Raw genomic sequence first — 26,373 nt, 5'->3', positions numbered from 1 at the left:
CGCTCTTGGCGCTTCTCATCTATGTCCACTTCTTCCGGTGCGTAGCGTGAAAGCTGAGTGAAGCGATCACGATACTCACTGACCATTATATTCCCTTGAGTAAGGGAAAGAAATTCCTTCTTCTTCAACTTCATAATTCCCGAGGGAATATGGTGAGCGCGGAAGTTCGCTTGGAACTCCTGCCAGGTTACAGTATCCGCATTGGGGTTTGCCGCTGTGAAGGCATCCCACCAATCGGACACGGCTCCCTCGAGTCTTCCCGAGGCATACAAGACTTTTTCCCGGTCGTTGCACTGGGTGATGTCCAACTTCTTTTCGATAACCTTAAGCCAGTCATCGGCATCCAAAGGATCAACCACATGGGAGAATGTTGGCGGGTGATGACTCATAAAATCCCGGTGTTTGTCTCTAGCCGGGGGTGCATTCTGCTGTTGATTCAGCTGGTTCTGCTGAATCTGCTGCAAAGATGCAGTGAGGCCTTGCAGGAGCTGCATCTGGGCGGCGATGAACTGTTCCATATTAGGGTTCAGTAGTGGTGGTGGTATTTGTTGACCACGCTGATTCCTGTTGTTGTTGGGTCCTTGGCGAGCGTTCACCATCTGATTGGTTAGAAAGTGAACTTCTTTTAGATAAGAGAAGAGAAAGATTCTAGGGAAAATAGCTTTTAGCTAAAGTTAAGTTTATCTGTTAATTTTAAATGTTCTTATGGCCATCATTCCATAAGATCATTGCACTCAAGCAAAAATCCAAATCAAACATTATGCAAACATCACCATCACATTGTTGTTATTATTATAGTATAACACTGTTTTATTAGCTACTGCATCTAGCTTATTTCAATAAACTATCCTATCAACCTAAAGGAGTATGGTGATAGACTCAGGGGTTCCATAACAAAGCCTTCCAAAAGAATGAGTATAAGGAAGAGAAAGACATTTCTTCTTCATCATCCAAAGGTGGGGTAGAGGGTGCTGGCCGATCTTGAGCAACATAAGTAAGACTTTTGTAAGCAGTTCTTCTGATAGCAACCTTCTGATAGATGAGAGAAAATCAGACTAGAAGAGTTGATTATAAAGGAGTTGAGTTTGGAGATAAAATAAGTTTTTTATGGAGGAAAATAACTCAAGTTTTGAAAGACTAACTAGGCTTTCCATTTCTAACTAGTCTAACGACCTAGGGTTAACAAAGGCCTTTGAAAGGGAAATAGGGTCAAACCTTTTCCTAAATGATTTTGGTGGTTGAAGCGCCCAACACAAATATTTGGACTAACTAGTTTGCTCTAGATTATAAGTTCTACATGTGCCAAAGGTTCAACACAAACCAATAAAAAGTCCAAGAAAGGGTTCAAATAAAAAGAGCAAAAGACAACCGAAGGCTGCTGCTGGAATTTGCTCTCTCGAGCAGGATGATCCAACGGGGGAATGACAATAATGCAGACAAGGTTTTAGCTCAGGAAGGCAATTGCTCTGTTAATCTAGCCTCTCAAGGGCACTGTGCGGGGGTATTTATAGGTGCCTGAGTGCCCAGCGTCTAGGGTTAAGGACGCATGTGCCCTCAAGCGCCTAGGTTATCCCCGGAATATTCTTATAAAGCAGGGTTACAGTTTGTAATTACAGAGAAGCCTTTACAAATTAGGCCCGTAATGCGCAGCAGCCACGCGAGGCCAGTTACAATGGGCCGAATTCCACGTGGGCCTTCGTGTTGGACGAGGGCGCGGGATGGTGCGACCTCGTCGTAGGCCTTCGTCCTGCAGCGTGTTGGACGAAGGGTGGAGACTGCCAGTCGTTTTGCCTCCGTTGGTGCAGCGAGATCGGCGAAGGCATCGAGCGAAGGGTAGCGTCTTCGCCTTCGCCCCAACATTTGCCCTCCGAGGGACCAGTTCGACTAAGTCATCTGGTGCCGAAGGCGTCGCTAGATGGTGGAGACACTGCCCTCGCTCGAAGTGGTTCCGCGGGGTTTTTGATATGACCGTTGATTGACGTCGCAGTGTTGGATTGCGGGTTTCCCGAAGCGTCGCGTCCTGTGTATAAAAGGGGGTGGGGGCGACACAGGTTGAGTTTTACCTTTTCGCGCGCCGCGAAAACCCTAGCCTCCTTTTCAAACTGCTCGCTTGCTCGCCTGCCCTCCTTGCTCCTGTTCGTCGGAGATCTGGCCCACATGAAGCAGACCGCTCGCCTCCGCCGACGGTACGTAGCTATGCCGTCTTCCTCCTCATCTACTGCGACCACTCCGACGACCGAGGCATCGTCCGAAGATACCTCGAGCACTGTGGCGGCGGCAGAGTTACGACCGGGTGATACGGTGGAATTCGGTGTTTCGCGAATGTCGTCGGTCCGCGTGCAAGATATGCAACAGTTGGGATATTTTGGCGGCGGGGTTGGGCGTGTCCCAGGGGCAGAGGAGGTTCCCGAGCCCGAGGGCGAATTGGTTGTTTTTGAGGCATTTTTCACCGCTGGCCTTTGTCTGTCCGCTCATCGTTTTGTGTCGGAGGTTCTGTAGAAATTCGAAGTCCAGGTTCACCAGCTGACACCTAACGCCATGGTGGCTCTGGCGAAGTACGTCTGGGCAACGACTTCGTACGACGGTCAGCCTTCGGTGGAAGTCTTCGCCAAGCAATACTGTCTGCACTGGCAGAAGAGAAAAATTGGACATAAGATTGCACAATTTGGATCGTGCACTTTCACGCCGAAGTCCGAGAAGACTTCGATGGAAGTCGTGGAGCTAGTCCCTCTGTGCCCGTAATAAGTGGGGCAACTGGTGGGATTACTGGTTCTATGTTTCAGAGGCCGAAGTCGAAGACCACCCAGGGCTCCCCGCGGCCATTATGTGTTCTCATCATTATGTGGCGTACCCGCCATTTGAAGTAGTGGAGGATGATGAGAATGAAGGGGCCCTTCGGATCGCTGCCCGTACGAGTAGTGGGCGCGATCTAGTTGAGGAATTCATCGGGTATGGGGTGTGGCCCTTGGCGCATGGATGGGCGTTGGGCGAAGTATGCCCTCGCGAGATGCCCTCCCTGGGTAGGCGGAAAGTGCGAAGTCCACTTTTTGCTTTAGATGTGCGAGGTCGGGATCCTGCCGCGGTCGTGCGCGAAGCGGAGGATGGGGCGGTGCGAATTGTGGGGCGTTACGTGCCGAAGACAGAGGGTCTGCAGAGCTGGGATATCCATGGGTCCAATGACAAGTTGAATCGAGTCTTCGAATTGAACCGGTTGCCGTATGGTGGTTATCCCGGGGAAGACGCCGTCGACCTCCGCGGGAAGAAACCGATGGGTGGGATCGAGGAAGGGCCTTCGCAGGATGCTGCCCCGGCCGCTAAGAAGAGGAAATTAGGTACTACGGTGGGGGGAATGGGGGTGTCTGATAATTTTGCTGTGGAGTTGATGGGGACATGCGCGGCCCCCGGGGGAAGGATATCTTCGCCCGAGCTCCGGGAGTCTTCGACGCGAATGCTGGAGGTTACCGGGGGTCGATGGCCAAAGAATCTTCCGATCCCCTGGGCGGAGGGCAAAGACATGTCTACGTCTCGTATAGCTCGTGGCTTGAGGATTTTCCCTTACGGACTGAATATTGTTGTTGTTGTGTCGGTAGTGATGAACAAGGACCATCAGGACGCTGCACAGAAGCGCCGGACGGTCATCAGGATCGCAGATCCTAGGCGTGAGGCGAAGAAGGCGTGGGGGAGCGTGAAGGCTACGGCCCCCAGCAGCAGCCAGCCGATGCCGGCTGCGAAACCGGCCGCGCCCGAATCCGGCAAGTCGTCGGCGAGCGCGAAGGCATCCGGTGCCGGCGGGACCAAGCCTCCCCCGGTCGAGGCTGTGAAAGTGCGGGAGCTGCCCTCGCCGGGAAAACATGTTGCCGACTTCGGCACGAATATCAGCCTAGAGGACTATTTTGTTGGTAGGTTTTTTTTGAGGTTTTCTGACCGGTGATATATTGCAGGGCCGAGGAGGGACAAATGGTTGTTGTCCCGCCTTTGGTGGCAACCACTTCGCCATCGGCGGTGGTAAGGGCGAAGGGAACTGCACAGGACCCGTGGGCTGCCTTCTGCGCAAGTGGCGAGATTCTGACAGCCGCTGCCGCTAAGGACGTGGCGGGCACCATGTCCCAGCGGCTGAGGGATGCATCGCAGCGGCTGTCGCAGCAGCTGAGTCAAGTAAGTTGAGCTGGACTTCGGTGTTTGTTGTTTTAATGAGGAGTTGGGTCTCATGAGTTGTTGTCAGGCGGCCGACTTCGCCGACCGTGTTGTGTCTGGCATCCTCACTGCGGACGTGGCTGCCGAAGTCGAGAGACTTCGGGCGCAGCACGCGGACGCCGTCCGGGAGAAGTCGGCTGCGGAGAGCAAAAACCGCAGGCTGGCGGAGAAAGTGGCCGCCTTAGAGGCCGAGAAGATGGACCTTCGGCGCCAGCTGGTGGAGGAAAGGAAGGAGGCGAACCAGGCCATCGCTGAGGCGCAGGCTGCGCAAGCGGAGGCCAAAGTGGCGCGGGCGGAGGGAAGTCTCGCCAGCCAGCGTGCCGAGGAGTGGGAGTCGAGGTTCAACGCCCTGCGCGACCGTGTGGACAAGGCCGAGACCTCTACACGCTCGGAGGTTGAGCGGACGCTCGCCCAGTTCGTGAACTCGTACCGCGAGCTGGGTGCGCATACTGCGGACTTTGAGGTGCCCGACCGGGAAGCGGGCCTTCGCTTCCTCAAGTGGTTACAAGAGGAGTTGCTGGTACTCCTGACCATCGTCGAGGGTTTCATGTCCTTTTCCTCCCTCGTCACCTGCGAGGGGGCCATGAATGCGTTGTCTCGCGAGGGCTGCAGACACTATGAGGTCTTCGACCAATCAGACGAGAGCTTTGAGTGCGAGATCTTCAAGGCCGGAGACCCTGCTGTGAAGCAGTTAGCGGGGGCACTTTTTGACAGGATGTGGGGGCGCATGGTCGGGAGGCTGTCAGGGAGCGATCCGACCGGGCGAGAGAGCAGGTGAAGGTTATTATTTTTGTGTGGTTGGTTGCGTGTGGATATGTGTAGTTTTTGCTGAGTGAATGTGCTTTTGCTGCAGATGGAGCGTGCCGAGGACGTCGAGGACCTTGGAGGTCTGGTCGGCGTGCCGCCTGAGGCTGCGGAGGGTAATCCGGTGCTGCCCTTGGATGCCGGTGAAGGCCCCTCGGCCGTACCCATGCCTGCTATGACCGGCGAAGACCCTGCGTCGGCCCCTGAGCCGACGGTCGAAGGTGCCCCTGAGGTGGTGGCGGAGCCAACAGTCGAAGACCCCACGGCCGCAGCCGTGCCTTCGCAGGTGGCTAAGTAGTTAAATAGGTGCAGGGGAGTTTGTGAATTTTGTGTACGTGTTACTGAACCTCGGTTGCTGCGCAGGTTCAGGGTTTTGGGCCTGCGCACGCAACCGCTACTAACAATGCTAATTTTGTGGCGGTTCGACCGTGGTTGCTGAAAATGATTCGGATGATTCCGTGTCTAAGTTTTTTGAGTCTGATGATTCTGGGATTTCGGTTGTGTGGACGGAAGAGTTTTCGGAGGAGGACTTGGATTATTTTGCAGCCTTGGATGTGGCTGCGACGGAGGCTTCTCCGCATGTAATGGATGCTGAAGTTCTTCCTGGTCCGAGTGCTGGGCGTAGGCGGCGAAGGGCGGTGGCGAAGCGGAGAGTGAGTGAGGTGGAGGGTGGTCCTCTTCGTGTGGACGGGGCTAGCAAGCGGGAATTGTTGTCCTCGCCGGTTGGGGCGAGTATAGGTGAGGGGGAGTTGCGAAATCTTTTTGAGGGTGAGAAGTTGAGGATAATGCTGTTCAACTACAGGGAGATGGGTATCATCCCGAAGGTTGAGCCAATGTAAAGTGTGATGCCCTCGCTGTATGTATGTAACCGTAACTTATATGAAACTGGGAGCCTTCACTGATCCGAACCTTTTGGAAAATACTTCGATTTTGCGCGCTTGTTATGCTAGCCTGGCTGCACCTGTAGGCGACTTTTGCACGGGGTCTTTTGGAGAAGACTTCGACTTTGGGCACTTATTGCGCTAGTCCGGCTGCACCCATAGGCGACTTTTGCACGGAGAGTCATTTGGAGAAGACTTCGATTTTGTGCACTTATTGTGCTATTCCGGCTGCACCCATAGGCGACTTTTGCACGGAGAGTCTTTTGGAGAAGACTTCGATTTTGCGCACTTATTGTGCTATTCCGGCTGCACCCGTAGGCGACTTTTGCATGGAGAGTGTTTTGGAGAAGACTTTGATTTTGCGCACTTATTGTGCTATTCCGGCTGCCTCCATAGGCGACTTTTGCACGGAGAGTCTTTTGGAGAAGACTTCGATTTTGCGCACTTGTTGTGCTATTCTAGCTGCACCCGTAGGCGACTTTTGCACGGAGAGTCCTTTGGAGAAGACTTTGATTTTGCGTACTTATTGTGCTATTCCAGCTGCACCCGTAGGCGACTTTTGCACGGAGAGTCTTTTGGAGAAGACTTCGATTTTGCGCACTTGTTGTGCTATTCTGACTGCACCCGTAGGCGACTTTTGCGCGGAGTGTCGCACGCGAGGGTAGTCAGCGCTGCCCCTCACGGTGACTTTGGTGCGGTCTTTTTCGACATTGGCTTAGTTTTTTGCGGGGGATTTTTGCTTGTATATTACATGGCGCTGCTTCATTAAAAACCTCACCCCCCTGGGAGGAAAAGAGTGCGGGCCAGAATAATAATGTTAAGTGAATTACAAGGGCGTGATGGCCCTGAGGATTCAAACAAAAAATTTGCGAAGATTGTCTATATTCCAGGAATGTTCTAGGTCTTCGCCAGATTGTGTTCTTAATCTGTACGCGCTGGGAGACGACTTCGTCTTGATGATAAATGGTCCTTCCCACTTCGATTCCAGCTTACCCCGTGACTCTGTCCGGGTTGTGCGGACAAGTACGCGGTCCCCTTCGTTGAATTCTCTTGGGACGACCACGTGGTCGCGCCAGGCCTTCGTTTGGGCTTGATATTTGTCGAGGGCCTGTAGGGCGAAGACACGGTCTCCGTCAATGAGGTCTTTGGAAGTTGGCTCATCGACGTCGGGTACTGCTGAAGCGCTTGTCCGCGGGGACCCATGTTTGATTTCCTGCGGGGTCATGGCCTCCGATCCGTATAGCAGGCGAAAGGGAGTGAATCTGGTCGCCCAACACTCGGTCATGTTCAGTGCCCAGACTGCTTCAGGTAGCAGGTCGGCCCATTTGCCCTTCTTGTCGTCGAGGAGCATTTTCTTGATCGCCGTGAAAATCTTGCCGTTGGCGCGCTCCACGACACCGTTGGATTGTGGGTGGTACACTAAGGCGAAGGCAAGCTTGGTGCCAATGGAGAAGCAGAAATCCCTGAAGTCTTGGCTGTCAAATTGCTTGCCATTGTCAACTGTGAGCTCGGACGGGACTCCGAACCGGCAAACAATGTTTTGCCAGAAGAATTTCTGGGCAGTCTTCGATGTTATTGTGGATACTGCCCTCGCCTTGATCCATTTGGTAAAATACTCGACGACGACGAAGGTGAACTTGAGGTTCCCTTGGGCCGTGGGTAGTGGCCTGACAATGTCCAGGCCCCAGCGCTGAAGGGGCCACGTGTGGGCGATTAGCTTTGTGAATTGCGAAGGGCTTCCCGAGCGTGGAGAAAACTTCTGGCAGGCTTCGCATGACCTTGTGACCCGGTTGGCGGTGCAGATCATGGCGGGCCAATAGAAGCCTTGACGGATCACCTTTGTGCCCGCCAGTCTTCGGTCATTATGAGGTTGACTATGCGGTGGCCCTCGCTGTCATTGGTTATTTGGAGGCCCTCTGGGCTACGGACGGCTGGCGTGCCGATGACATGGTAGAATACGTCGGAGGGCAGGGCCTCGCCTCTGGCGGCTGCCTTGGCCAATGCGTCGGCCTCCTCATTCTTGGCTCGGTCCACGTGCTGCAAGGTGAAACCTTTGAATTGCCTCTCGAGACTGCGGATAGCCGCGAGGTACTGCATAAGTGCGGGGTCCTTCGCTGCATAATCTTTCTCGACTTGGCTGGCGACTACCTTGGAGTCTGTTCTGATGATGCAGGTAGTGACACCAAGTGCCCTTAGCTTGCGAAGGCCGAGGGTGACAGCTTCGTATTCTGCTATATTATTGGTGCATCTGTCAGACTCCAAAGCAAAGCTGAGGTGTGCTGCATATCTGTGCTTGACCCCTGTGGGTGAAGTAATGACTGTAGCTATGCCTGCCCCCGCATGGCACCATGCGCCGTCGCAATGGATGGTCCACACCTTCTCTGCGGACGCGTCCGGCTGCGTTGTTAGCCCGGTCCAGTCGACGATGAAGTCTGCCAGGACTTGTGACTTGATGGCTGTCCTAGGCTCGAAGGTGATATGGTAGCCGGAAAGCTCGGCTGCCCATTTGGCAATCCAAACAGATGCCTCCGGGTTTCTAAACAATTCGCCGAGTCCCCTGTCTGAGGTGACTCGTAACTTGAACGCTTCAAAATAATGGCGCAATTTGTGCGAAGCCATAACAACTGCGTAGGCGATTTTTTCCTGACATAGTGAATGGCTATTTGGTCATCAACCGAAGGCAGTTGCGACTTGAGAGTCAGAAACTTGTGGTAGTACTCCCATAGAGTCTCTCTTTCCAGCTGCTTGCAGAGTGGCAGTTCAGCCAAGGCGTCGGTGTCTGGGCGGTACCCTTGGAAGTTGAGCAAAAATTTGTCCCGCAGACTTCTCCAGGAATCGATGGACAGCGGGGGCAACCTGGTGTACCAAGTGAGAGCCAGGCCCTCGAGGGCGATGATGAATGATTTGGCCATCGTGGCGTCGTCCCCTCCAGATGATGCAACAGCGACTTGGTAACTCATGATATACTGTGTTGGGTCAGTGCTGCCGTTGTACTTGGGGTAGGTCCCTGCCCTGAAGTTGGCGGGCCATGGTGACACTTGCAGGTGCGGCGCCAGGGGACTTCGCTCGTCAAGGTAGTTGACACCTTGGAATGCTGCGGCGTGCGGGATGACGTGTCCGCATGGAGGTATGAATAGGTCTTCGAATGGCGCGCACTGTTGGAGGGGTGGGCCTTGTTGCAGACCAAGTTGGCCTTCGTTCTGCATGAGCGCGATCTCCTGCTCAAGCTCCTGAGCCTTCTGCTCCTCGTCGCGTATCATCTGGCGCACCTTGGCCTGCGCAGAGACACGTTGGCGCTTGGCCTCGAGGATCTCCTTCTGCTTCTGGAGGTTGTGGTTCTTGATGCGCAAGGCCCGTAGTTGTAGCTGTTCTTCTGCTGAAACACCGATGACTTCGCCATCCTAAGTGGCATCCGCGCCCTCCGGTGGAGCGAAGCCTAGGGGAAGTTACGGTTGTCCTCCGGAGCTGCAGGTGCGGAGACTGCCTTCAGGTGTGGGTTGGTCATTGCGCTGCCTCTTGCTGAGTGCGTCATCTTCGCAGGCTTCTTGGTGGGTGGTGTTGACCAGGGCCTTGCCCTTTTTCTCAGCCAACAGCGCTGCCTTCGCTGCTTTGTCAATGGATGGGGCTGCCTTCGAGCTATCTCTCTTGGGTGCCATCGTGGGTGGTTTCCTCGTAGCACGAACGGTGGGCGCCAAATGTTGGAACTTACTCTCCCGAGCAGGATGATCCAACGGGGGAATGACAATAATGCAGACAAGGTTTTAGCTCAGGAAGGCAATTGCTCTGTTAATCTAGCCTCTCAAGGGCACTGTGCGGGGGTATTTATAGGTGCCTGAGTGCCTAGCGTCTAGGGTTAAGGACGCATGTGCCCTCAAGCGCCTAGGTTATCCCCGGAATATTCTTATAAAGCAGGGTTACAGACTGTAATTACAGAGAAGCCTTTACAAATTAGGCCTGTAATGCGCAGCAGGCACACGGGGCCTATTACATTGGGCCAAATTCCACGTGGGCCTTCGTGTTGGACGAGGGCGCGGGATGGTGCGACCTCGTCGTAGGCCTTCGTCCTGCAGCGTGTTGGACAAAGGGTGGAGACTGCCAGTCGTTTTGCCTCTGTTGGTGCAGCGAGATTGGCGCAGGCATCGAGCGAAGGGTAGCGTCTTCGCCTTCGCCCCAACAGCTGCCCTGGTCTGGCGCACCGGACAGTGTCCGGTGCACCAGGGTGGATCATCTCAAACTTGCTAGCTTCGGGTTTTCCGGGAGCCACTCCGCTATAATTCACCGGACTGTCTGGTGTGCCAAGCGGAGTAACGGCTACAGCGCCAATGGTCGACTCCAAAAGTGAACAGTGAACAGTGCGGACTTCGCGCGCAGAGTCAGAGCAGGCGCCAGAAGCGCGCACCGGACAGTGAACATTGACTGTCCGGTGCACCACCGGACTCTCCGGTGGCCCAGTTGTTAGAAGCTCCAACCGTCGAACCCCAACGGTTAGGTGACATGGCTGGCGCACCGGACAGTGTCCGGTGGCGCACCGGACTGTACGGTGCGCCCTTCGACAGCAACCTTCCGTAACGGCCATTTTGGTGGTTGGGGCTATAAATACCCCCAACCACCAACACTTCAAGGCATCCAAGTTTTCAGCCAACACAATCAATACAAGAGCTAGTGCATTCAATACAAGACACAAATAGAGTGAATCAAAATCTCTCCAAGTCCCAATTCCACTCAAAGCAATAGTGACTAGAAGAGAGAGTTTTGCCGTGTTCTTTTGAGCTCTTGCGCTTGGATCACTTTTCTTCTTCCTCATTTCTTGTTCCCAAGTTCTTTGTAATCAAAGCAAGAGACACCAATTGTGTGGTGGTCCTTGTGGGGACTAAGTGTCCCAATTGATTGAGAAGAGAAGCTCACTCGGTCTAAGTGACCGTTTGAGAGAGGGAAAGGGTTGAAAGAGACCCGGTCTTTGTGACCACCTCAATGGGGAGTAGGTTTGCAAGAACCGAACCTCGGTAAAACAAATCATTGTGTCATCCGCCTTATTTGTTTGTGATTTGTTTTGGCCTTCTCTTTCGGACTCGATTATATTTCTAACGCTAACCCCGGCTTGTAGTTGTGCTTAAACTTTATAAATTTCAGATTTGCCTATTCACCCCCCTCTAGGTGACTTTCAATTGGTATCAAAGCCCGGTACTTCATTAGAGCCTAACCGCTCAAAGTGATGTTGGGAGATCACGCCAAGAAGGAGACGGTGACCGGCGAGAAGCCCGCCACAAGCCACGAGAAGGCTCCATCGGGAGAGTCCGGTAACAAGATGAAGGGATCCCCTTCACACAACAAGTTGCATCGGAGCGGCGAGAAGAAAAAGAAGATGAAGAAAGTGGTCTACTACGAGACCGACTCTTCATCGCCATCCACCTCCGGCTCCGACGCGCCGTCCGTCACTTCTAAGTGCCATGAGCGCAAGAAGTTTAGTAAGATTCCCCTATGCTACCCTCGCATTTCTAAACATACTCCTTTACTTTCCATCCCATTAGGCAAACCACTGGCTTCTAATGGTGAAGATTATTCTAGGTGGAGTGAAATGATGAAATATCACCTAACCTCACTCCACACAAGCATATGGGACATTGTTAAATTTGGAGCACAAGAACCATCGGTAGGGGATGAAGATTATGATGCGGACGAGGTCACCCAAATCCGGCATCTCAATTCCCAAGCAACTACTATACTCCTCACCTCTCTAAGTTGAGAGGAGTATAATAAGGTGCAAGGGTTGAAGAGCGCCAAAGAGATTTGGGACGTGCTCAAGACCGCGCACGAAGCAAATGAGGTGACCAAAATCACCAAGCGGGAAACGATCGAGGGGGAGCTCGGTCGATTTATGCTCAACCAAGGAGAGGAGCCACAAGCGATGTACAACCGGCTCAATACTTTGGTGAACCAAGTGCGCAACCTCAGGAGCACAAAATGGGATGACCATGAAATGGTCAAGGTTATTCTTAGATCACTCGTTTTTCTTAATCCTACTGAAGTACAATTAATTCGTGGTGATCCTAGATATAAACTAATGTCTCTCGAGGAAGTGATAGGAAAGTTTGTGAGCTTTGAACTCATGATCAAGGGCTCCAAACAAATAATCAAGCGAGGCGCCACCTCTAAACTCGAGGTGCAACCCGTCGCATTCAAAGCAACGAAGGAGAAGAAAGAAGAGTCTACTTCAAGTAGGCTCCCCATCGATGACTCCAAGCTCGACAGTGAGGAGATGGCTTTAATCATCAAAAGCTTTCACCAAATTCTCAAGCAAAGGAAGCGGAGAGATTACAAGCCCCATTCCAAGAAGGTTTGCTACAAGTGTGGTAAGGCCGGTCACTTTATAGCAAAATGTCCTATTTCTAGTGACAGTGACAGGGGCGACAACAAGAAGGGAAAAAGGAAGGAGAAGTATTACAAGAAGAAGGGCGACGATGCCCATGTTTGCCGGGAGTGGGACTCCGATGAGAGCTCCACCGACTCCTCCTCCGATGAGGACGCCGCAAACATCGCCGTCAACAAGGGTCTTCTCTTCCCCAACGTCGGCCACAAATGCCTCATGGCAAAAGACGACAAAGAGAAGGTAAAATCTAGAGCCTCCACTAAATATGCAACATCTAGTGATGAGGATAACTCTAGTGATGATGAGGATAATTTGCTTGCTCTTTTTGCCAACCTCAACATGCAACAAAAGGAAAAATTAAATGAATTAATTGGAGCTATTCATGAGAAGGATGAACTCTTGGATAGCCAAGAGGACTTCCTAATTAAAGAAAATAAAAAGCATTTTAAGGTTACAAATACTTATGCTCAGGAAGTAGAAAAATGTGAAAAATTGATTAGTGAGCTAAGCACTTGCCATGATGTTGTCTCAAACCTTAGAAATGAAAATGCCAAATTAATTGCTAAGGTTGAGAAGTTAGATGTTTGTGATGATTCAATTGTTAGTCTTAGAAATGATAATGCTAGTTTGATTACTAAGATTGACAAATTGAATGCATCTCTTTCTAGCCTTAAAATTGAGAATGAAAAGTTAATTGCTAAGGCTAAAGATTTAAGTGTTTGCAATGATGTTATTTCCAATCTTAGAAATGAAAATGTTTTGTTACATGCTAAGATTGATGAATTAAATGTTTGCAAACCCTCTACATCTACCATTGAGCATGCTACTATTTGTACTAGATGTAGAGATATTAATGTTGATGATATTCATGATCACCTAGCTTTAATTAAACAACAAAATGATCACATAGCTCAACTTAGTGCTAAGATTAATGAGCATGACTTATAAAATGAAAAATTTAAATTTGCTAGAAGCATGCTCTATAGTGGGAGACGCCCTGGCGTTAAGGATGGCATTGGCTTCCAACAGGGAGACAATGTCAAGCTTAATGCCCCTAAAATATTATTTAATTTTGTTAAGGGTAAGGCTCCCATGGCTCAGGATAACGAGGGTTACATTTTATATCCTGCGGGTTATCCCGAGCACAAAATTAGGAGAATTCATTCTAGGAAGTCTCACTCTGGCTCTCATCAAGCTTTTATGTATAAGAGTAAGGCATCTAGTTCTAGGCAATCCACTCATGTTAAATTGCCTAAAAAGAAATCTCCTATAGCATCAAATGAACCTAATATTTCATTTAAGACTTTTGATGCTTCTTATGTGCTCACTAACAAATCAGGTAAAGTAGTTGCCAAATATGTTGGGGGCAAACACAAGGGGTCAAAGACTTGTGTTTGGGTACTCAAGGTGCTTGTTTCTAATGTGAAAGGACCCAAGACCGTTTGGATACCTAAGAACAAGGCCTAAACTTGTGTTGTAGGTTTATGCATCTGGGGGCTCAAGTTGGATCATCGATAGCGGGTGCACAAACCACATGACAAGGGAGAAAAGGATGTTCTCCTCCTATGAGAAAAATCATGATCCCCAAAGAGCTATCACATTCGGGGATGGAAATCAAGGTTTGGTCAAAGGACTTGGTAAAATTGCTATATCACCTGACCATTCCATTTCCAATATTTTTCTTGTAGATTCTTTAGACTATAACTTGCTTTCCGTTTCTCAATTATGTAAAATGGGCTACAATTGTCTTTTTTCGGATATAGGTGTTACTGTCTTTAGAAAAGTGATGATTCAGTAGCATTTAAGGGAGTGTTAGAGTGTCAGATATACTTAGTTGATTTTAATAGAGCTGAACTCGACACTTGCTTAATTGCTAAGACTAACATGGGTTGGCTCTGGCATCGCCGACTAGCCCACATTGGGATGAAGAATCTTCATAAGCTTCTAAAGGGAGAGCACATTTTGGGACTAACAAATGTTCATTTTGAGAAAGAAAGGATTTGTAGCGCATGTCAAGCAGGGAAGCAAGTTGATGTTCATCATCCACACAAGAACATCATGACGACTGACAGGCTGCTTGAGCTACTCCACATGGACCTATTCGGCCCGATAGCTTACATAAGCATCGGCGGGAGTAAGTATTGTCTAGTTATTGTGGATGATTATTCTCGCTTCACTTGGGTGTTCTTTTTGCAGGAAAAATCTCAAACCCAAGAGACCTTAAAAGGATTCTTGAGACGGGCTCAAAATGAGTTCGGCTTAAGGATCAAAAAGATTAGAAGCGACAATGGGACGGAGTTCAAGAACTCACAAATAGAAGGCTTCCTTGAGGATGAGGGCATCAAGCATGAGTTCTCTTCTCCCTACACACCACAACAAAATGGTGTAGTAGATAGGAAGAATAGAACTATACTTAAACATGGAGAGGACCATGCTTGATGAGTATAAGACTTCGGACCGGTTTTGGGCGGAAGCAGTCAACACCGCTTGCTACGCCATCAACCGTCTCTACCTTCACCGAATCCTCAAGAAGACATCATATGAACTCCTCACCGGTAAAAAGCCCAATGTTTAATATTTTAGAGTCTTTGGTAGCAAATGCTTTATTCTTGTTAAAAGAGGTAGAAAATCTAAATTTGCTCCTAAGGCTGTAGAAGGCTTTTTACTTGGTTATGATTCAAACACAAGGGCATATAGAGTCTTTAACAAGTCCATTGGACTAGTTGAAGTTTCTTGTGACATTGTGTTTGATGAGACTAACGGCTCTCAAATAGAGCAAGTTGATCTTGATGAGCTAGATGATGAAGAGGCTCCATGCGTCGCGCTAAGGAACATGTCCATTGGGGATGTGTGTCCTAAGGAATCCAAAGAGCCTCCACATGCACAAGATCAACCATCATCTTCAAATCAAGCATCTCCACCAACTCAAGACGAGGATCAAGCTCAAGATGATGAAAATGAGGATCAAGAAGAGCCACCTCAAGAGGAGGACAATGATCAAGGGGGAGATGCCAATGATCAAGACAAGTAAAATGATGATGAACCAAGACCGCCACACCCAAGAGTCCACCAAGCGATACAACGAGATCACCCCGTGAACTCCATCCTCGGCGATATTCATAAGGCGGTAACCACTCGATCTCGTGTCGCACACTTTTGTGAGAATTACTCTTTTGTGTCTTCTATTGAGCCATACAGGGTGGAAGACGCATTAAGGGATTCGAATTGGGTGTTGGCGATGCAAGAGGAACTCAACAACTTCACGAGAAATGAGGTTTGGCATCTTGTTCCACGTCATAACCAAAATGTTGTAGGAACCAAGTGGGTCTTCCGCAACAATCAAGATGAGCATGGTGTGGTGACAAGGAACAAAGCTCGACTTGTGGCCAAGGGATATTCACAAGTCGAAGGTTTGGATTTCGGTGAAACCTATGCACCCGTAGCTAGGCTTGAGTCAATTCGTATATTACTTGCCTATGCTACTTACCATGGCTTTAAGCTCTATCAAATGGACGTGAAAAGTGCCGGCCTCAATGGACCAATCAAGGAGGAGGTCTATGTTGAGCAACCTCCCGGCTTTGAAGATAGTGAGTACCCTAACCATGTCTACAAACTCTCTAAGACGCTTTATGGGCTCAAGCAAGCCCCAAGAGCATGGTATGAATGCCTAAGAGATTTTCTTATCGCTAATGGCTTCAAAGTCGGCAAAGCCGATCCTACTCTCTTTACTAAAACAATTGCAAATGATTTGTTTGTATGCCAAATTTATGTTGATGATATCATATTTGGGTCTACTAACAAATCTACTTGTGAAGAGTTTAGTATGATAATGGTTCAAAAAATCGAGATGTCTATGATGGGGGAGTTGAAGTATTTTCTAGGATTTCAAGTCAAGCAACTCCAAGAGGGCACCTTCATCAGCCAAACGAAGTACATTCAAGACATACTCACCAAGTTTGGGATGAAGGATGCCAAGCCCATCAAGACACCCATGGAAACCAATGGGCATCTCGACCTCGACACGTGAGGTAAATCCATAGATCAAAAGGTATACCGGTCGATGATAGGATCTCTACTTTATTTATGTGCATCTCAACCGGATATTATGCTTTCCGTATGCATGTGTGCAAGATTCCAAACTGATCCTAAGGAAGTTCACCTTAAGGTCGTAAAACGAATCTTGAGATATTTAGTTCATACTCCTAAGTTTGGCCTTTGGTACCCTAGAGGATCCACTTTTGATTTGATAGGATATTCAGATGCTGATTGGGCAGGGTGTAAGATTGATAGGAAGAGCACATCAGGGACTTGTCAGTTCTTGGAAAGATCCCTGGTGTCTTGGGCTTCAAAGAAACAAAACTTTGTAGCTCTTTCTACCGCCGAAGCCGAGTACATTGTCGTAGACCATTGTTGCGCGCAATTGCTTTGGATGAGGCAAACCCTTAGGGACTATGGTTACAAATTAACCAGAGTTCCTCTCCTATGTGATAATGAGAGTGCAATCCGCATGGCGGATAATCCCGTTGAGCACAGCCGCACTAAGAACATAGTCATTCAGTATCACTTTTTGAGGGATCACCAACAAAGGGGGGGATATCGAGATTGCATATGTTAGCACCAAAGAACAATTAGCCGATATCTTTACCAAACCACTAGATGAGAAAACCTTTACCAAACTTAGGCATGAGTTAAACATTCTTGATTCTAGGAATTTTGATTGATATTTTGCACACATAGCTCATTTATGTACTTTTGATCATATCTCTTTCATGTGCTATGACTAATGTGTTTTTCAAGTGTATTTCATGCTAAGTCATAGATTGAAAGGGAAATGGAGTCTTTGACGAAGACAAGGCTTCCACTCCACTCCATCATATTATTTACTCTTCGCCGCCACTCCGCCTCGCTCTCCAATTTGGTATAATCCTTCACTCATATATTGTTTGCCAAAGGGGGAGAGAAAGTAAAAGGGCTTATATTTCACTCAGTATCCGTTTTTGGCGATTCATGCCAAAGGGGGAGAAAGTATTAGCCTAAAGCAAAAGGACCGCACCACCACCAATTTCAAAAATTAGTCTTTCAATTTGTATTAAAGAAGTTTTTCAAATTGGAATCTTATTTTTGATATAATTTCAAATTGGTATGACCCCTTTCAAAATTAATATCTAAAACCCTCTTGAACACTAAGAGGAGAATTTCATTGAGGGGGAGTTTTGTTTAGTCAAAGGAAAAGCATTTGAAACATGGGGAGAAAATTTCAAATCTTGAAAATGCTTCTTTCTATCTTACTCATATACCTTTGACTATTTGCAAAAAGACTTTGAAAAGAATTCCCAAAAATATTTGCAAAAACAAAACAAATGGTGCAAGCGTGGTCCAAAATGTTAAATATGAAGAAAGCAATCCATGCACATCTTATAAAATGTAAATTGGTTTAATTTCAAGTAACCTTTGCACTTACCTTATGCAAACTAGTTCAATTCTGCACTTACATATTTGCTTTGGTTTGTGTTGGCATCAATCACCAAAAAGGGGGGAGATTGAAAGGGAAATAGGGTCAAACCTTTTCCTAAATGATTTTGGTGGTTGAAGTGCCCAACACAAATATTTGGACTAACTAGTTTGCTATAGATTATAAGTTCTACAGGTGCCAAAGGTTCAACACAAACCAATAAAAAGTCCAAGAAAGGGTTCAAATAAAAAGAGCAAAAGACAACCGAAGGCTGCCCTGGTCTGGCGCACCGGACTGTCTGGTGCACCAGGGTGGATCATCTCAAACTTGCTAGCTTCGGGTTTTCTGGGAGCCACTCCGCTATAATTCACTGGACTGTCCGGTGTAGCACCGGACTGTCTAGTGTGCCAAGCGGAGTAACGGCTACAGCGCCAACGGTCGACTAAAAAAGTGAATAGTGAATAGTGAACAGTGCGACTACGCGCGTAGAGTCAGAGCAGGCGCCAGAAGCGCGCATCGAACAGTGAACAGTGACTGTCCGGTGCACCACCAGACTGTCCTGTGGCCCAGTTGTCAGAAGCTCCGACGGTCGAACCCCAACGGTTGGGTGACATGGCTGGCGCACCGGACTGTCCGGTGCGTCCTTCGACAGCAGCCTTCCCCAACGACCACTTTGGTGGTTGGGGCTATAAATACCCCCAACCACCAACACTTCAAGGCATCCAAGTTTTTAGCCAACACAATCAATACAAGAGCTAGTGCATTCAATACAAGACACAAATAGAGTGAATCAAAATCTCTCCAAGTCCCAATTCCACTCAAAGCAATAGTGACTAGAAGAGAGAGTTTTGTCGTGTTCTTTTGAGCTCTTGTGCTTGGATCGCTTTTCTTCTTCCTCATTTCTTGTTCCCATGTTCTTTGTAATCAAAGCAAGAGACACCAATTATGTGGTGGTCCTTGTGGGGACTAAGTGTCCCAATTGATTGAGAAGAGAAGCTCACTCGGTCTAAGTAATCGTTTGAGAGAGGGAAAGGGTTGAAAGAGACCCGGTCTTTGTGACCACCTCAATGGGGAGTAGGTTTGCAAGGACCGAACCTCGGTAAAACAAATCACCGTGTCATCCACCTTATTTGTTTGTGATTTGTTTTTGCCCTCTCTTTCGGACTCGATTATATTTCTAATGCTAACCCCGGCTTGTAGTTGTGCTTAAACTTTATAAATTTCAGATTTGCCTATTCACCCCCTCTAGGCGACTTTCAGCCTTTGATACCACTTCTGTCACACCCGGATCCAGGGGGCAGAACCTAACGCATAGCATATGTGTGCCATGATCCATTTCCACACATATGTTGACGTCACAAGTGTAATATATCAAAAGACAATGCAATAAAGGCGTAAAGAGAGTAGAATACTTTATTACATCATCTGAATCATTGTATCTTTAACAAGTATCACATCAAAGTAAGGCGGAATTAAATAACATGGGCAATCTCCCACAGGAAGATGACCGGCACATCATTAGACTTAGAACTCATCGTCGAAATCTCCATCAAAGTCTCCAGCATCACCCTCTGATCAAAATATTAGCAAGGGTGAGCTCACTTATGGTCGGGGCTCAGCGAGTGGGGGAAAAATTAATGCAGGTATAACAAGGTGAGGCTAAGGTTGAGCAGTAAGCATTTTAGTTGGTCAACCTTTTATTAACAACACTTGTCTTACTAATAAGTGTGAATCCCAAGTATCCCATTTAAACAAAGGAGGAATATGAGTATATCAAAAACACTTAAGGGAAACCACTTAAGCAAACCATTGGCAGATCATCGGATCTCAATTTATTTCCATCTTCAAGTTCAATTATCATGTGAGGCGTCCAAGCCTCTCATAACCGTGAGCACGACTGATATATCAGTTTTACACTCTGCAGAGGTGGTACAACTTTACCCACAAGCCGTGTATCCCGTCTAGCCTGGGTTGTACGGACCCTTAAACACTGCCGAGGTGAATGGCTAGGGATCCACTATGAGGCTTTCACAAAATACACTTAATACTAAGCAACCCGCTAAGGTTTCTAAAGTCGATGGTGGAGGCCCACAAGGTGAGGTACCTTAACCAAGAATATGTCCCCATGTTAACGTGGGCTGCCAACACCACCGCTCCCCCTCTTGCCCATATTTCAGGTAAGATTGCTAGGCACTAAGCATATAAAGCTAATTACCAAAGCTAGAGCCATGATAGCACTCGTGGTTGTACTGTTATCCTGGGTGGTCACTCCATGTTCTAATTAATTTAAAATAATGTTGTTTTAACCATCGGGTTAATGTCATAATTGCCAATTTCAATTTTGGAACATTAATATCAATTAATGAGTGACTTCAAAATTAATAAGTTGAGCGGTAGCACAAATTGCAAAGCTTTATAATTTCCCAGGGTAAACAAGGAATACAGTTGGTAAATCTAGGAAATCCTTAATTAGGTAAAACCAATCAAATTATGCAGTATATCAAAAATTAAACATTATTATATGCATTGATTGGTACAAATAGAATATGAAGAGGGAGAATCCACTTGCCTTGCTCAAGCATGTCCTGTGGGTTGTCCTCAATCAAATTCGAATCCTCTACCACACAATTAGCTTCTAATAACATCGCACATCATACATACAAAAAAATACATACATCAAATAAATAAACATACACCATTACATGAATAACATTCACCAGTACATGAACAAGCAGAACCACACAAACTATAATTACAACTAGTGCCTAGAATAAACTTATTTCATTTTTCCTTTATTTCTAAAAGAAACCATCAGTATAATAAAACATCTAATTAGACCAATGATTAACCTATAATTCTTGCATTATGATGAATTCTACATCATGTATGATTATAAACTTCTAGATAATTCTTCGTCATGTATTGTTCGTCATGTATTCATGAAACTAACAAACAACTTCATTCTAATTAGACCAAAATTGTTCGTCATGTATTCATGAAACTAACAAACAACTTCATTCTATTTGAGCTGAAATGCTCAACTAATAAGGAAGCTGCTACACAGGTCGATACACGATTATTTACAAATTCTAGTGGTACGTCACAAAACTTCCTTATTCTACTTCGAATGTTTCTCTGTTGTTCAAGGTGAACAAAATCAATAGGCCGATAATGGGCGGATGGCTTTCCAATGACGAAGAGACGGAGAAAGGCGGGAAACGGTGGAGGGAAATGCAGCGAACCTACCGGAGCTCTCGAACGACGGCGATGAACAGAGGACGGCACGGAGGAAGGTTGACGGAAGCACTGTGTCGGCTTCGGGGCGTCCTCGTCGGCGGCAAACCGCGTCGGCAGCTCCGATCGGTGTTATATGACGGCGTCGACTGCAACGCAACGGTGGGGATCTGGTAGCGGGGCAAAATGGGTCGCTAGCATGAGGACCAGCACAGTTGTGACGAGCAGAGGTAAATTTCGATGAGCGGTCGTACGAATAGAGATTAACAAGAAGGTTGGAGGAACGCTGTGAGGGAGTGCAGAAGGGGATGCTGCCTTTTATAGGAGAGGAGAGGGGAAGCAGAGGAGTCGGGGCTGCAGACTTCACGCGGTCCCGTGGCCATAGCTGCACCATAAATCCAGAGAAACGCATGCCATGGAGCTCCATTAATGGTAGACATTACGATGGACGAATGACTGAGTGGCGGTGGTTTCGGGCTACTGCATTCTGGCGTGGCAGTGGCATGGCTTGGGCACGCGCGTGGCTGGGCATTGGTGCTCGGCGCTGCTACGCGTAGCTCGGTCAAATCAGCAAGGCTGCACTGTTTCTGATGTGTTCGCTAGCTGATTTGGGGAAGAAGATAGCACTTACACGTGGGTCCCAATTGTCATTGAGAAGGAAAACAGAAAAGAAAAGGGCCCACATGTAAGCCACACAAAGGAGAGAACGTGAGAGTCCTAGGCATGGGCCTTCGGCCAAGCATCTCGTGTGTTTTTTTCAATTTCGAAAATTCATTCTTTTTAAAAAAATAGATTATTCATAAATAACTATATTTTAAATATTTTAAAAATTATAATAAATCTGATAACAGTATTTTACTAAATAATATATATTATAAATAAGCTTTTAGGCAATTTAAGTAAATGGAGCTTCACAAAGAGGATAAATTAAAATAAAGGGGTTGCAATTCATTAACAGACAAAGAAATCATGCACCGATAAAGAATGCATTCAAGCACTTGATAAATTTTTAATTTACTCTCTACTTAGTTTAGCAACTAATAATGTATTATTTTAATTGATGGATTTGAGGTGTTACAAGGCAGGAAACTGCTTTTACTTTGATATCTGTGGAGCAGAGCCAGATTCACCTATCACTCAAGGCAAGCCCCGGTGCATTTGCCACCTCCTTGCTATTTTAAAATCTTTCCTACTTACTTGATGCATTAGGTGATAGGAGTTGTCTGCTAAACCAGTTGCTGCATTTCTTTCCTTGGATTTGACTACTTCTTCTTAAATCCCTGTTTTACAAAAAGGTTTTTCTTATGCTTAGCTTTGCTCTAGAAAAACAAAATGTTTTGTTTTTGACAAAGATGATGCTTCAAGTGGGTGAGATGTTTTCAAAAATAAAACTTGATGGTGGATCCATCATGGTCGTGATGGGTTCAACATCGGAAAAGATGTACCTCTGCCAGGTACCAAACTTTGGGTTTGAAATGATAAAGCTGAGACCAGGCAGGTGACTTGCACGAGAAAAGAGTCTCGGTGTAGTGTCTCTGTCTGAGTCGATTAAGGACCTTGTCGATGTAGGCTTAATGATCGAGGACACTTTAACTGGTCACATGCCTCAACATGGGTAAACTTTGCCTCGGGCAGACTAATACCAGAATAAGATAACACACAATGGGAGTGGAGAGATGGCGAGAGTAGCGTGTACCCTCCATGGCAAGAGGCTAGATGGTGGTGTATCTGTGCTCTCGGTTGGCGTGAACCTGATCTGGTCTTAAGAACCCCAGTGGCAAGTTGACATATGCAAGGGTTAAGTGCTACATATGTCATGTGATTGGAGATCCTCAGCTAAGTATAATCGATTCGGATCGCCATAACTTCGCGGACATGAAGACATGGTCACTGACCTACACGTAGCATTCAAGTGAATAAGAAGGGTTGATAAGAAATTGGCTAGTACAGGTCAAGTGTTTGAACTAGGGTAGCAAGAACTCTAGAGCTCAGGTAATGACTTAACTTGCTAATAAAACTTGACTTTTAAGGATCCATTATTAGCATTTCTGCAAACAGAGTCATTGATTAATGAAAAGCCATACCTTGATCCCAAAGGCCAGCATATCCTTGAGAGTCTTTTATTTTGACGGGTAAGACTTGCGAAAGTACATTTCGTACTCAGGGCTTTGTCCCATGTTGTTTTAGGTGATGAAGCAACAAACTTTTGTTGCTTCTGTTCCAAGGTGGTACCTAAAGAAGAAAATCAAGACTGAAGCTGCGGGAGGAAGGGTCCTCCGTTAAGAAAAACTTTTTACTGTTTATCGGGAGGGGTTTTTGCCTCCTAGGATATGTAATAATAATACTCAACACTCTTATATTTTGTTCCGGTCTATAATAATACAACTCTTTCTTACTTTAATATAAGGTAAGTTATTGTAATTGCTTCCACATTTTCGTACCTCCGATGTATTGTAATGTCTGCGTGACGGGGGAAACGCTCTTGGGCAAGGTAAGGAATTCAGATACCAAACTTGTCAAGTGATCAGGTGCACCTGCAGGGTTGTCTGAGGTCCGTTGGACAAGGACACTGTAGGTGGGCCTAATAACTTGGGAGGTTCAGTCACATAGCCCAAGCCACAGGCAGACTGGCTGCAGACACAGCCCCCTTCTAGTCGAGCATAGCAAAAAAGAAGTCTTCCGCTGCTGAAAAACATAAATAAATCTGGGTGAATACACTAGGTATTCCGCAAGCCCATCCCGCCCGTAAAGAGAGAGGGACCTATATAATACATGCTTTATATGGTGGAGTTGAAGTCACTCTTTTTTTCAGAAAAAGGCAATACTTTGATGATTTTCCCCAAAGGAAGAAGTAGCACATTTTCACACTCAACCACCACTGAGCTTCCTACCTCGTGACATTGTTTTCATTTACAAAAACACACACTCACACATTTCCATATTCACGGAGGTCATAAACACTAATTGTCATACCACACCAGACTCGTCCATACCAGTGGACACGGACTATTCGAATAGGTTTGAACTCTGCGCAGAGGGGTACACTTTACCGACTAGTCCGGCTCTGCGGTCTCATGGCCAATGAGACCCGAATCTGAATCTCTTTCTTTCCTCGCATGTCCTTACCTTAACGGTTATTCCAGAAGGAGTCAAGCCACCGCCATGTCCAAACCGGACAAAACATTCCCCCTCCTTATCCTCTCAGTGCTCCCCAGCCATCATAACCCTGGGGTTTGGACCGTACGAGTTCAGATTGAGTGACTGCCCATACAGTCTCGAGTGGTTGTACTTGTCATGAGTATAGGTAGTGAAGGATGACAAACCGGTCCTTATATGAGGGGCCAATCCTTCTGCTCACACCTAACCCGGCTGAGCCAATCACCTGCGGTCCTCCCCTAAACCAGGGAGTCCCTGATTATCCCACTCAAAAGGTGATAAGGGTGAAATACCCTTCATCATACACATTTTGAAAACATCATTTAGTAAAAACACAACCCTTTTCTCATCCCACATTTTGTACTCAAAAGATATTCTTTAATGCGGGCTATCTCTCTTCTCACAATGCAAAGGACCCAACCCTTATTCCTAGCTTAGGTAGTGGTAGAAAGAGTAGGTAATTTATGCATCAAGGGAAGAATGGACTTGCCTTCGTCGAAGTTCTCTTGGCACGAAAGATCTATTTCGGAGAGGTCGGGTTCCAGCCCTTCTTCCGGAGCTACAAATTCTGGAGGATCGGATCCCTCTTCTCCTAGCAAAAATAGGTAATGAACAATACATCAACCATGGTGGCTTGGTGGAGTGTGCCAAGTTTTAAATATTATTATTTTGTGCCCTATAATTTATTTAGACTATTTTTGGTGCATAAAATATCAATATATGCATTTTTATATGAAAATAGGAAAAGAAAAAGGGAAAAGGAAAAAGAAAAAGAAAAAGGATTCTAGATAGCTGGGCCGGGGGGATTTCGGACCAGCCAAGCGCGGGCGCGCGGCACCGCGGCAGAATGGGCCCAGACGGCCCACGAGGAGAGGGGATGGCACGGTGAACGCCGTGGGCGCGTGCCCACGCGCCAGAGAGAGGAGGGGGTAACAGCGTCAGGGGGAGGAGGAGGGCAGTCCGCGGCGGTGAGAACCGGTCGTCGGTGAACCAGATGGCGGTTCCTTACCGGTGGTCCGGTTCTGTGTTGACGGAATGGTGGCAAAGCACGGGCGGAGGTAGGCGGTCACGGTGGTGGAGTTAATTTGGCCGGTGGACGCTTGGGATGGCCGGTCCACGGCGGGTGGCGGGCTCCGCGGCGGTGAGATCGCCGGCGAGGCCAACGGGTGTAATAGGCGAGGGGAAAAGGTTTGCCGTGCTCGTGGTGAAGTGGCGGAGCTCAAGAGCTACACTAATTTGACTAGAACCCAACAGAGAGGGGAAGGGGGGAGCTCACCGGAGATGAAGATGACGGTGGCGCTGGCTCAATCGAGCTCGGGGAAGGGGGAAGAGGTGGCCGAGGCCGGGCTGAGGAGTTGGGGAGCTTGGGGTGGTCCTTTTATAGGCGGCCAGGGAGGGGGAGGAAGGGGGGGTGGCGAGCACCAGCGACGCTTACCGCGGCGGCGATGATGGCGCACAGTGGTGGCGACGGGATAGCTCGGGCATATGGGGTGACGGGATGGCTCGGGCAGGCGCAGGGAGACAGGGACGCAAGGCGCCAAACCTTGCTGGCGAGCGCGTTAATGGCGCGGCGACGGGGCGGGTGGTGGCCGGTAGTGATCGTGCCGATAGCTTGATCACGGGCGTGAGGGAGCGGCTGACAAGCGGGGTCGGGTTGACAGAGGGAGAGCAGATGCGGGGGAGAGGGCAGGAGCGGCCGACGTGCGGGGTCGGGCTGTCAGGCGGGTGCGGGCGCGCGGGAGGTGGGCCGAGTGGGCCGCGAGGGAGAGCGTGGGCGCGCGGAAGAGAAAGAGGGGGAGAACTTGGGCCGGAAAACGGCCCAGCCAGGGGAGAAAAATTTCCTTTTCTTTTTTTCTTTTCCTATTTCCAAATCTATTTTGCTTTCTTCTTTTCTATAATCTCCTTTTTCCTTTAAACAATTATTTATCTATATTTCTTGGGTGTCAAAATATTCTATGTGAGGTGCTACTAACAACCATAGTGTAAGCATAGGATAAATGAAATGTCTCATGAGGTGGGGGTCTTAGCAGATAATTAAGGGGGGTTACGAGTTTTAGGGTTTCTAACCTTGGGATCAAAATTGGGATGTTACATATCACAAGATCATCGTCGGGATAACATCATCATATCATAAATATTCACATCATGTTCATTGATTAAAGTAAAGCAATAGCATGAAGCTAACCATAATAACCCAAGAGGTAAACAAGGATAAGGTAAATACAGACTAGTCAATCCTTAGGTTTCAATAATGTAATGTGGGACAATGAATTATAAGTAAATAG

At 47.7% G+C, this 26,373-nt stretch overlaps 1 protein-coding gene across 2 annotated transcripts in view; it reads right to left on the bottom strand.

Moving 5' to 3' along the window:
- Positions 1-21,515, bottom strand: part of LOC100278012 (uncharacterized) — a 32,791-nt gene extending 11,276 nt beyond the window's left edge. The window contains exons 1-4 of one of the 2 annotated variants that reach the window (NM_001402533.1): positions 21,187-21,515; positions 20,945-21,102; positions 20,268-20,333; positions 19,189-19,269 (exon numbers count right to left, since the gene is read on the bottom strand). In NM_001402533.1, coding sequence (NP_001389462.1) covers positions 19,223-19,269; positions 20,268-20,333; positions 20,945-21,102; positions 21,187-21,359 — 444 coding nt within the window. In that variant the 5' untranslated portion in view covers positions 21,360-21,515 and the 3' untranslated portion in view covers positions 19,189-19,222. Of the gene's footprint in view, positions 1-19,188; positions 19,270-20,267; positions 20,334-20,944 lie in introns of both variants that reach the window. The other variant, NM_001402534.1, reaches the window with a different exon arrangement.
- Positions 21,516-26,373: the final 4,858 nt, after the last annotated feature.

The sequence above is a fragment of the Zea mays genome, chromosome 7, assembly GCF_902167145.1.
Source record: "Zea mays cultivar B73 chromosome 7, Zm-B73-REFERENCE-NAM-5.0, whole genome shotgun sequence".
NCBI classification, from domain to species: Eukaryota; Viridiplantae; Streptophyta; class Magnoliopsida; order Poales; family Poaceae; genus Zea; species Zea mays.
The sequence above is the reverse complement of the archived record's forward strand: the minus strand, read 5'-3'. Positions and strand labels throughout refer to the sequence as shown.